The 12702-nt window shown below is 40.4% G+C and overlaps 1 protein-coding gene across 1 annotated transcript in view; it reads left to right on the forward strand.

Annotated features, from left to right (window-relative positions):
- Positions 1-12702, forward strand: part of tln2b (talin 2b) — a 242937-nt gene that overhangs the window by 193108 nt on the left and 37127 nt on the right. The window contains 2 exon segments of the mRNA XM_061918043.1: positions 3203-3369; positions 7852-8035. Coding sequence (XP_061774027.1) covers positions 3203-3369; positions 7852-8035 — 351 coding nt within the window.

Genomic DNA, 12702 nt, shown 5'->3' on the forward strand with positions numbered 1-12702 from the left:
ACTTTTTTTTTTTTTGCAAATAATAATTAACTTAGAATTTCATGGCTGCAACACGTGCCAAAGTAGTTGGAAAAGGGCATGTTCACCACTGTGTTACATCACTTTTTCTTTGAACAACACTCAATAAACGTTTGGGAACTGAGGAAACTAATTGTTGAAGCTTTGAAAGTGGAATTCTTTCCCATTCTTGTTTTATGTAGAGCTTCAGTCGTTCAACAGTCCGGGGTCTCCGCTGTCGTATTTTACGCTTCATAATGCGCCACACATTTTCCATGGGAGACTGGTCTGGACTGCAGGCGGGCCAGGAAAGTACCCACACTCTTTTTTTACGAAGCCACGCTGTTGTAACACGTGCTGAATGTGGCTTCGCATTGCCTTGCTGAAATAAGCAGGGGCGTCCATTAAAAAGACAACACTTAGATGGCAGCATATGTTGTTCCAAAACCTGTATGTACCTTTCAGCATTAATGGTGCCTTCACAGATGTGCAAGTTACTCATGCCTTGGGCACTAATGCACCCCCATACCTTCACAGATGCTGGCTTTTGAACTTTGCGTCGATAACAGTCTGGATGGTTCGCTTCCCCTTTGGTCCGGATGACACAATGTTGAATATTTCCAAAAACAATTTGAAATGTGGACTCGTCAGACCACAGAGCACTTTTCCATTTTGCATCAGTCCATCTTAGATGATCTCGGGCCCAGAGAAGCTGGCAGCGTTTCTGGATGTTGTTGATAAATGGCTTTCGCTTTGCATAGTAGAGCTTTAACTTGCACTTACAGATGTAGCGACCAACTGTATTTGGTGACAGTGGTTTTCTGAAGTGTTCCTGAGCCCATGTGGTGACATCCTTTAGAGATTGACGTCGGTTTTTGATACAGTGCCGTCTGAGGGAATCGAAGGTCACGGTCATTCAATGTTGGTTTCCAACCATGCTGCTTACGTGAAGTGATTTCTCCAGATTCTCTGAACCTTTTGATGATATTATGGAGCGTAGATGTTGAAATCCCTAAATTTCTTGCAATTGCACTTTGAGAAACGTTGTTCTTAAACTGTTTGACTATTTGCTCACGCAGTTGTGGACAAAGGGGTGTACCTCGCCCCATCCTTTCTTGTGAAAGACTGAGCATTTTTTGGGAAGCTGTTTTTATACCCAATCATGGCACCCACCTGTTCCCAATTAGCCTGCACACCTGTGGGATGTTCCAAATAAGTGTTTGATGAGCATTCCTCAACTTTATCAGTATTTATTGCCACCTCTCCCAACTTCTTTGTCACGTGTTGCTGGCATCAAATTCTAAAGTTAATGATTATTTGCAAAAAAAAAATGTTTATGAGTTTGAACATCAAATATGTTGTCTTTGTAGCATAATCAACTGAATATTGGTTTAAAAGGGTTTGCAAATCATTGTATTCTGTTTATATTTACATCTAACACAATTTCTCCATGCCTAAGTGCTTCATTTGATGCACCTGTGATTAGGACACCTGATTGTCATCATTTGGATGGGTGGCCAAATAATTTTGTCAATATAGTGTATTATTAAATTTCAAATTTTTTATTGTGTTTTCTGAACCCACACAGAAATATAAAAGGCTCTTTCCGGGCTGTTGTCACGCTCCTCTGAATTTAATGGATGTCACTCGGGTAGTTTTTTCCGAGTGGTTTACTCCGTTATCTGCTGTAATATATGATAACCCATCCACACCTTGACAAGGAAGTAATAAAGTTAGTCTTAAACTTGTAAAAGGCCGGTACAATATAAAGGTGATATGTTATTTTTTGGGGTGGTGATAAAGGACTTTATCGCAGCGGTAATGCAAGTCATGAAAAGCTGGCCCGCACCGCTGCACACTAAATAGTCCTTGTAACGTGTCCCTGCTGCGACCCCCGCACTCAGCGAGGCTGCTCGGCTCACACATTAGTCATTCACTTCCTTCCCAACACTGGGATTCAATTCTCAGCTCATATCCAACTTGATTCATTTGAGCTTTTCATGCTCTCTGATAGGAGACTTACAGCCAGTTCCAGGATTCCTCTCAGGCGGTTTCATTTGTTTATAATCTACCGTATTTCCTTCAATTGCTGCCTGGGCGCTAATTAATTTAAAACCTCTTCTGACTCTGCGTTTACCAAAGGCATGCGGTAAATTTAGGCCTGCGCTTAGAAATTTGAGTGTGATGTAAGGATACCATCATGAAAAGCACATTTAATAAAAAAAACATTATTATGGTCTTACCTTTACTTATAAATGAAGTCCATGCGCAGCTCCTTCTGATCAAAAGCATCGATAACTTGTTTATAGAAGTCTTCCTTATCTTTCTTCAGTTTTAAAAGTCTCTCTGTCTCGATGGAGATCTTCCTTTATTACCTCGGGGCGGTATAGCTCGTTTGGTAGAGCGGCCATACCAGCAACTTGAGGGTTGAAGGTTCGATCCCCGCTTCTACCATCCTAGTCACTGCCGTTGTGTCCTTGGGCAAGACACTTTACCCACCTGCTCCCACTGCCACCCACACTGGTTTAAATGTAAAAATTAGATATCGGGTTTCACTATGTAAAGCGCTTTGAGTCACTTTGAGAAAAGCGCTATATAAATATAATTCACTTCACTTCATTTCACCTCCTGCTTCGATTGAAAGTCCAGTTTAGAAAACTGTTTTATTTTAGGTATGTAATCCTCCATGTTAAAAGTGCAAGCGAGAGGAAAAAATAAACGATCGCTGCTCACTCTTGCTGCTTTTTGTCACTTCTTCTGCAGCCAAGTAGTCGAAAGAAGGATCACTAGCGCCCTCTACCACCAGGAGGCGGGAGTCATTTAATGACTCATATTTGACACACGCAGCTACGGTATATTAATAAAACATAGCTGCTTACTGTTCTTTTTAGCATATTCAATAGCTTGGACCTTAAATCCTACTGAATAGCTCTTAATCTTCTTCCCTTTATGCGATTTCAAATGATTGAAATCAGCCTCCTCCATTTTGAAAATGATGACAGGTGAAGTGTCACTCGTGACGTGACGAGTTTGACCCGGCGGAAATTCCAGGCATATGCTAATATTTTGCGAAACGGCAGGCACATACTATATACCCGGCGGCAATTCAAGAAAATACGGTATGTGACGTACAGTTTACACCTGGTGTACCTAATGAAGTGTCCCATCATTGTTATGAAACGATGCCATCCTCCGGGTGTTGCAGGTGTCCTTGGTGCTGTCGGCGCTGCAGGCGGGTAACAAAGGCACCCAGGCCTGCATCACAGCAGCCAGCGCCGTGTCGGGCATCATCGCTGACCTGGACACCACCATCATGTTCGCCTCGGCGGGGACACTCAACCCCGAGAACGAGGAGTCCTTTGCTGACCACAGGTGTTGTGACCTTGGCCAGGTTGTTAAGTGAGGAACAATGCGCATGGGTTGTATTCCTTTCAGCAAGATGGTTCGTTTGTTGTTCATGTTAGTTGAGGTCAGGAGTCGGCAACCCAAAACGTTGAAAGAGCCATATTGGACCAAAAATACAAAAAACTAATCTGCCTGGAGCCGCAAAATATGAAAAGTCTTATATAAGTGTTATAATGAAGACAACACATGATGTAAGTTTCTATATTAGCCATTATTAGCCTACTATCAAAATGACTTCAAAATTCTTATGTAAGTGTTATAACAAAGACAACACATGATGTAAGCGTCTATATTAGCTATATTAGCCTACTATCAAAATGACTTTAAAATCTTATATAAATGTTATAATGAAGACAACACATAAATGATAAATGATAAATGGGTTGTACTTGTATAGCGCTTTTCTACCTTCAAGGTACTCAAAGCGCTTTGACACTACTTCCACATTTACCCATTCACACACACATTCACACACTGATGGAGGGAGCTGCCATGCAAGGCGCCAACCAGCACCCATCAGGAGCAAGGGTGAAGTGTCTTGCTCAGGACACAACGGACGTGACGAGGTTGGTACTAGGTGGGATTTGAACCAGTGACCCTCGGGTTGCGCACGGCCACTCTCCCAATGCGCCACGCCGTCCCTAATATAGACACATCCCATGATGTGTCTATATCAGCTATTACTAGCCTACTATCAAAATGACCTTAAAAGTTGTATGTAAGTGTTATAATGAAGACAACACATGACGTAAGTGTTTATTTTAGCTATTATTAGCCTACTATCAAAATGACTTTAAAAGTCTTATATAAGTGTTACAATGAAGACAACACATGATGTAAGTGTCTATATTAGCCTACTGTCAAAATTACTTTAAAAGTCTTATATAAGTGTTACAATGAAGACAACACATGATGTAAGTGTCTATATTAGCCTACTGTCAAAATGACTTTAAAAGTCTTATATAAGTGTTATAATGAAGACAACACATGATGTAAGTGTCTATATTAGCCTACTATCAAAATGACTGAGAGTCTTATATAAGTGTTATAATGAAGGCAACACATGATGTGTCTATATTAGCTATATTAACCTACTATCAAAATGCCTTCAAAATTATTCTGTTATAATGAAGACAACACATGATGTAAGCGTCTATATTAGCTATATTAGCCTACTTTCAAAATTACTTTGAAAGTCTTATATAAGTGTTATAATGAAGACAACACATGATGTGTATATATTAGCTATTATTAGCCAACTATCAAAATTACCTCAAAAGTCATATGTAGGTGTTATAATGAAGACAACACATGACGTAAGTGTTTATATTAGCTATTATTAGCCTACTATCAAAATTACTTTAAAAGTCTTATATAAGGGTTATAATGAAGACAACACATGATGTAAGTGTTTATATTAGCTATTATTAGCCTACTATCAAAATGACTTTAAAAGTCCTATATAAGTGTTATAATGAAGACAACACATGACGTGAGTGTCTATATTAGCCATATTAGCCTACTAACAATATTACTTTAAAAGTTTTATATAAGGCCCTGTGACGACGGTGCGACTTGTCCAGGGTGTAGGACGCCTTCCGCCCGATTGTAACTGAGATAAGCACCAGCGCCCCACAAATAAGCGGTAGAAAATGGATGGATGGAAGTCTTATATAAGTGTTATAATGAAGACAACACATGATGCAAGTGTCTATATTAGCTATTTTAGCCTACTATCTAAATGAATTTAAAAGTGATATGTGTTATATTGAAGGCAACACATGACGGAAGTGTCTATATTAGCTATATTAGCCTACTATCAAAGTGACTTTAAAAGTGTGATATAAGTGTTATAATGACGACAACACATGATGCAAGTGTCTATATTAGCCTACTATTAATATTATTTTAAAAGTCTTATATAAGTGTTATAATGAAGACAACACATGATGTGTCTATATTAGCTATATTAGCCTACTATCAAAATGATTTTGAAAGTCTTATATAAGTGTTATAACGAAGACAACACATAATGTAAGTGTCTATATTAGCTATATTAGCCTACTATCAATATTACTTTAAAAGTCTTATATAAGTGTTATAATGAAAACAACACATGATGTAAGTGTCTATATTAGCTATAATAGCCTACTATCAAAATGACTGTGTTTCGATGTCGTTCCAGCAACATGGAAACATTTGCTGTGGTCTGGAACAACACACAAACCGCTATCAGAAATGCCGCAACTATTGCATACAGAATAATGTGTCATGAGATATGCAAAACTAAATTATGAACAAGGAGGATAAAAGCAAAAGGATATTAAATGAGCTCAAATATAGCTACAAATGAGGCATAATGATGCAATATGTACATACAGCTAGCCTAGATAGCCGGATCAGCACTCCAACAAGTCAATAACATCTGTGCATTCACACACAGCATAAAACATTTGGTGGACAAAATGAGACAAAGAAGGAGCGGAAGATTTTACATGTAAACAAACTGTTGCGTCACAGTGCACACTATGGTGAGTTCAAGAACTGCTAAAATGAGTAGGACAAAAGGATGTTCACCAAATGGTGTCATCAGTGAGGCATGCACACAAACATATTAAACAGTGGTAGTTCTAACATTTAGGAAGGTTTGTGTCATGTTTGTGCTCAAACAAAAAGCATTCTACAAACCCCGTTTCCATATGAGTTGGGAAATTGTGTTCAATGTAAATATAAATGGAATACAATAATTTGCAAATCATTTCAACCCATATTCAGTTGAATATGCTACAAAGACAACATATTTGATGTTCAAACTCATAAACATTTTTTTTTTCCAATAATCATTAACTTTAGAAGTTGATGCCAGCAACACGTGACAAAGAAGTTGGGAAAGGTGGCAATGAATACTGATAGATTTGAGGAATGCTCATCAAACACTTATTTGGAACATCCCACAGGTGTGCAGGCTAATTGGGAGCAGGTGGGTGCCATAATTGGGTATAAAAACAGCTTCCCAAAAAATGCTCAGTCTTTCACAAGAAAGGATGGGGCGAGGTACACCCCTTTGTCCACAACTGCGTGAGCAAATAGTCAAACAGTTTAAGAACAACGTTTCTCAAAGTGCAATTGCAAGAAATTTAGGGATTTCAACATCTACGCTCCATAATATCATCAAAAGGTTCAGAGAATCTGGAGAAATCACTCCACGTAAGCGGCATTGCCGGAAGCCAACATTGAATGACCGTGACCTTCCATCCCTCAGACGGCACCGTATCAAAAACCGACATCCATCTCCAAAGGATATCACCACAAGGGCTCAGGAACACTTCAGAAAACCACTGTCACTAAATACAGTTTGTGGCTACATCTGTAAGTGCTAGTTAAAGCTCTACTATGCAAAGCGAAAGCCATTCATCAACAACATCCAGAAACGCCGCCGGCTTCTCTGGGCCCAAGATCATCTAAGATGGACTGATGCAAAGTGGAAAAGTGTTCTGTGGTCTGACGAGTCCACATTTCTAAATGTTTTTGGAAATATTGTCATCTGGACCAAAGGGGAAACAAACCATCAAGACTGTTACTAACTAAGCCAGCATGTGTGATGGTACAGGGGTGCATTAGTGCCCAAGGCATGGGTAACTTACACATCTGTGAAGGCACCATTAATGCTGAAAGGTACATACAGGTTCTGGAACAACATATGCTGCCATCTAAGCGCCGTCTTTTTCATGGACGCCCCTGCTTATTTCAGCAAGACAATCCCAAGCCACATTCAGCACGTGTTACAACAGCGTGGCTTCTTAAAAAAAGAGTGCGGGTACTTTCCTGGCCCGCCTGCAGTTCAGACCTGTCTCCCATCGAAAATGTGTGGCGCATTATGAAGTGTAAAATACGACAGCGGAGACCCCGGACTGTTGAACGACTGAAACCCTACATAAAACAAGGATGGAAAAGAATTCCACTTTCAATGCTTCAACAATTAGTTTCCTCAGTTCCCAAACGTTTATTGAGTGTTTTTAAAAGAAAAGGTGATGTAACACAGTGGTGAACATACCCTTTCCCAACTACTTTGGCATGTGTTGCAGCCATGAAATTCTAAGTTAATTATTTTTTGCAAAAAATAAAGTTTATGAGTTTGAACATCAAATATGTTGTCTTTGTAGCATATTCATCTGAATCTGGGTTGAAAAGGATTTGCAAATCATTGTATTCCGTTTATATTTACATCTAACACAATTTCCCAACTCATATGGAAACGGGGTTTGTATCATCTGCTTTTCTCTGCAAATTTTAGTTCTCCATCTTGTCTGAGAGACTCACTGAAGAGAAGCTGGGCTCTGAAAGTAAACAGACATTTCATGTTGCTCAACAAACAGCCGCAGCTTTTTTTCAGATAGCTAGCAGCTCAAATGAATTGCAGACTGTGAGACAATATTCTTCATCTTCCAGGGAGAGCATTTTGAAAACCGCCAAGGCACTGGTGGAGGACACCAAGCTGCTGGTCGCTGGAGCCGCATCCAGCCAGGAGAAGCTGGCTCAGGCTGCCCAGTCCTCAGCGAAGACCATCACCCAACTCACGGAGGTGGTCAAACTGGGAGCCACAAGCATGGGTTCAGAAGAACCTGAAACACAGGTGATCCAAGCATGTACAGTAAAAACTGTCCTTTACAGTATTTTTTACAAAAGTCAATACACCCCTCAAATATTTTCATGGATATACAGTAGTACCTCAACTTACGATCTTTATTGGTTCTGTCATGGAGCTCTTAACTCAAAATGTGTGTATCTCAAATCACCACCTCCCGATGAAGTCAATTGAAATCAATTTACCGTATTTTCCGGACTATAAGGCGCACATAAAATGAAGTTTCTCAGTGTGAACATTAAATACCTTGACATCGGCGTGTAAAGGATACCACCACATGGGCTCAGGAACACTTCAGAAAATCACTGTCAGTAACTACAGTTTGTCGCTACATCTGTAAGTGCAAGTTGAAACTTTACAATGCAGAGCAAAAGCCATTTATCAACAACACTCAGAAACGCCGACAATTAAGTTTCTCAGTGTGAACATGAAATATATTGTCTTTGCAGTCTATCATCCATCCATACATTTTGTACCGCTTATTCCCCTTTGGGGTCGCGGGGGGCGCTGGTGCCTATCTCAGCTACAATCGGGCGGAAGGCAGTGTACACCCTGGACAAGTCGCCACCTCATCGCAGGGCCAACACAGATAGACAACATTCACACTCACAATCACACACTAGGGCCAATTTAGTGTTGCCAATCAACCTATCCCCAGGTGCATGTCTTTGGAGGTGGGAGGAAGCCGAAGTACCCGGAGGGAACCCACGCATTCATGGGGAGGACATGAAAACTCCACACAGAAAGATCCCGAGCCTGGGATTGAACCCTGACAACTCAGGACCTTCGTATTGTGAGGCAGACGCACTAACCCCTCTTCCACCGTGAAGCCCCCAATTGAAATCAATTTACTGTATTTTTCCAGACTATAAGGCGCGCATAAAATGAAGTTCCTCAGTGTGAACATTAAATATCTTGACATCCGCGTGTAAAGGATATCACCACATGGGCTCAGGAACCCTTCAGAAAATCCTTGTCAGTAACTACAGTTGGTCGCTACATCTGTAAGTGCAAGTTGAAACTTTACTATGCAGAGCAAAAGCCATTTATCAACAACACCCAGAAACGCCGACAATTAAGTTTCTCAGTGTGAACATGAAATATCTTGTCTTTGCAGTCTATTCAGTTTAAAATCAAAACTCGACAGTGTGCCTTATGAGCGGAATAATTGTAGTTTGGCTTACCGACCTCAAAGCTATTTTATTTCGTACATGGTGTAATGATAAGTGTGATCAGTACATGGCAGTCAAATATAAGAGATATGTGTAGACTGCAATATGGTGGCAATGTGACTCAAGTAAACAACACCAACATTTTATATGTTCCATTGAACATATAGAACACTACACCCGGTGCTTAAAAATCTATCAGAAAGGAGTATTATTATGGTGTGTGTATAAGGTAAGACACATTAAATGGCGTTTTGTTTCACATCATAAGATACAGGTGATGGAATTACTGCTGGGCATTGCTGCCTGGCGCACATCCTCCAGTACAATATTATGCAAAAGCAACTTTTCTTACCTTCTGGTACCTGCTGATGTGTACTTAGGATCTGCATAAGTCCTAAAAGATTGTGCGAGTCCACTTTTGTAGTCCACGCCGACACCGTAGTCGATAAGCTTCTTCTTTTTCTCATTCTTCTTGTTATGTGACATTCATCCTCCACTGTTGCCATTTCTAGTATAAAGTAGTGTAAAGTTCTTACTTATATCAGTCAGTAAACTCGCCATGGAAGCACTAAAACATACCGGTGTAGTGAGTATACATTATTCACCCAAGGAGCTTAAATTATTAGAGAGTTCTGGTCGGACGTTTTTTCACGGGACACATTTCGGGCGTTGTTGTTGCACTAGTGAGCCACGGATGAGGAGATGCTGCTCCGTTATTGATTGAAGTCAAGTCTGAATGTCATTAAAACAGTTAGTGCCATATTTTGACACTTCTTCCACTCCCGGTTTATTATTTATTTAACAACTGCCTCACAGCAGGAACGTCCTGTGTTCGATTCCCGGGTTTGGCATGTTCTCCCCGTGTTTGCGTGTGTTCTCTCCGGGTGCTCCGGCTTCCTTCTTAATTCAAAGACATTGATTGGCAACACAAAATGGGCCCCAGTGTGTGAATGTTTTCTGTTGGCCTGCGATGAGGTGGCGACTTCAAGCCCACTTGCCACCCTGAGAGGGACAAGCGGTTGAAAATGGATGGATGGTTAAACTTCAGGCATCGGTCAGGCTGATTGGGAAAAATAAAGTAAAAAGTTGTCATGTCTTGTTTTCTTTACTAAACGTTCAATACAATTAAAGTGCAAATGAAAATAAAACTTCACCACTTGAGTCATATATCTTTAACTCCAGGCTTCTTCTGTTTGTTTGATATTGCCATTAGTGCCACAAGTGGTGGAAAAGTGTATTACAACCTGTTGAGAAACAGATATGTTGCTCATGGTTAAGAAACACTGATTTATTCTAAGTTGTACACAAGTTTTCTGTCAACAGGGTGGTATAGCTCGGTTGGTAGAGTGGCCGTGCCAGCAACTTGAGGGTTGCAGCTTCGATCCCCGCTTCAGCCATCCTAGTCACTGCCGTTGTTTCCTTGGGCAAGACACTTTACCCACCTGCTCCCAGTGCCACCCACACTGGTTTAAATGTAAACATTAGATATTGGGTTTCACTATGTAAAAGCGCTTTGAGTCACTGGAGAAAAAGCGCTATATAAGTATAATTCACTTCACTTCACAACAGTATTGTTGGCCGAGAAGACCAAATGAATTGGTTACTGAAACATGCAGGTGTGTACTCAGTGGAACCAACAAGCTGTATATACCAGTGTGATTATGTGGCGTTATCCTGTCATTCTATTATTGTCAAGCCTGTTTCCATATTGCAGTTTAATTTGAGGATTGTTTATTCCTCGCATGACTGCCAGAAGGAGCAAACCAAGCAGCAAGGCAATCTTCCGCACACAAAACAAATGATTTTGGATTTTGGCATGGAAATATACAACTGTCTCCAACTAAACTGTTTATAAGAAATAAATACACTCTGGGAGAAACCGACGGGAGTAAGAAAGCCAGGCAGGGAGGTGATAGGCAAAGAAACAGACAACTGACAAACTTGATTAAGAGAACTAAATACAAAAGCCAAAAGCAGTGAAGTTGTCTCGTTGTGTAAATGGTAAATAAAAAGAGAATACAATGATTTGCAAATCCTTTTCAACTTATATTCAATTGAATAGACTGCAAAGACAAGATAATTAATGTTCCAACTGGTAAACTTTGTTGTTTTTTGCAAATATTAGCTCTTTTCAAATTTCATGACTGAAACATGTTTCAAAAAAGCTTAGCACAAGTGGCAAAAAAGACAGACTTGAGGAATACTCATCAAAGACTTATTTGTAACATCCCACAGGTGTGCAAGCTAATTGGGAACAGGTGGGTCCCATGATTGGGTATAAAAGCAGCTTACATAAAATGCTCACTCATTCACAAACAAGGATGGGGCGAGGGTCGCCACTTTGTCAACAAATGTGTGAGCAAATTTCAAAAATTTCTCAACCAGCTATGATCCGTGATATCTTCAAAAGTTCAGAGAATCTGGAGAAATCACTGCATATAAGCTGCAATGCCCGTGACCTTGTATCCCTCAGGCGGTACTGCATCAAAAAGCGACATCAGTGTGTAAAGGATATCACCACATGGGCTCAGGAACCCTTCATAAAACCACTGTCAGTAACTACAGTTGGTCGCTACATCTGTAAGTGAAAGCTATGCAAAGCCAAAGCCATTCATCAACAACACCCAGAAACGCTATCGGCTTCGCTGGGCCCGAGCTCATCTAAGATGGACTGATGCAAAGTGGATAAGTGTTCTGTGGTCTGACGAGTCCACATTTAAATTTTTTGGGGGAAACTGGACATTGTGTTGAAAAGAACCATCCGGACTTTTATAGGCGCAACGTTCAAAAGCCAGCATCTGTGATGTATGGGGGTGTATTAGTGCCCAAGGCATAGGTATTGTAAACATCTGTGAAGGCACCATTAATGCTGAAAGGTACATACAGCTTTTAAAGCAACATATGTTGCCATCCAAGGAACGTTATCATGGTCGCCCCTGCTTATTTCAGCCAGACAATGCCAATCCACGTGTTACAACAGCGTGGCTTTGTAGTAAAAGAGTGTGGGTACTAGACTGACCTGCCTGTAGTCCAGACCTGTCTCCCATTGAAAATGTGTGATGCAATATGAAGGCAAAAATATCAGAAAGGAGACTGTTGAACAACTTAAGCTGTACATCAAGCAAGAAAGGGAAAGAATTCCACTTCAAAAATGTGTCTCCTCAGTTCCCAAACCTTTACTGCGTGTTGTTAAAAGGAAAGGCCACGTAACACACTGGTAAAAATGCCCCTCTGACAACTTTTTGGCAATGTGTTGCTGCCATTAAATTTTAAGTTAATGATTGTTTGCCCCCAAAAATTTAAATATTTAATATCTTGACATCAGCGTGTAAAGGATATCACCACATGGGCTCAGAAACACTTCGGAAAACCACTGTCAGTAACTCCAGTTCGTCGCTACATCTGTAAGTGCAAGTTAAAACTCTACTATGCAAAGCGAAAGCCATTTATCAACAACACCCAGAAACGCCGACAGTTAAGTTT

The sequence above is a fragment of the Nerophis ophidion genome, linkage group LG12 (genome assembly GCF_033978795.1).
Source record: "Nerophis ophidion isolate RoL-2023_Sa linkage group LG12, RoL_Noph_v1.0, whole genome shotgun sequence".
NCBI classification, from domain to species: Eukaryota; Metazoa; Chordata; class Actinopteri; order Syngnathiformes; family Syngnathidae; genus Nerophis; species Nerophis ophidion.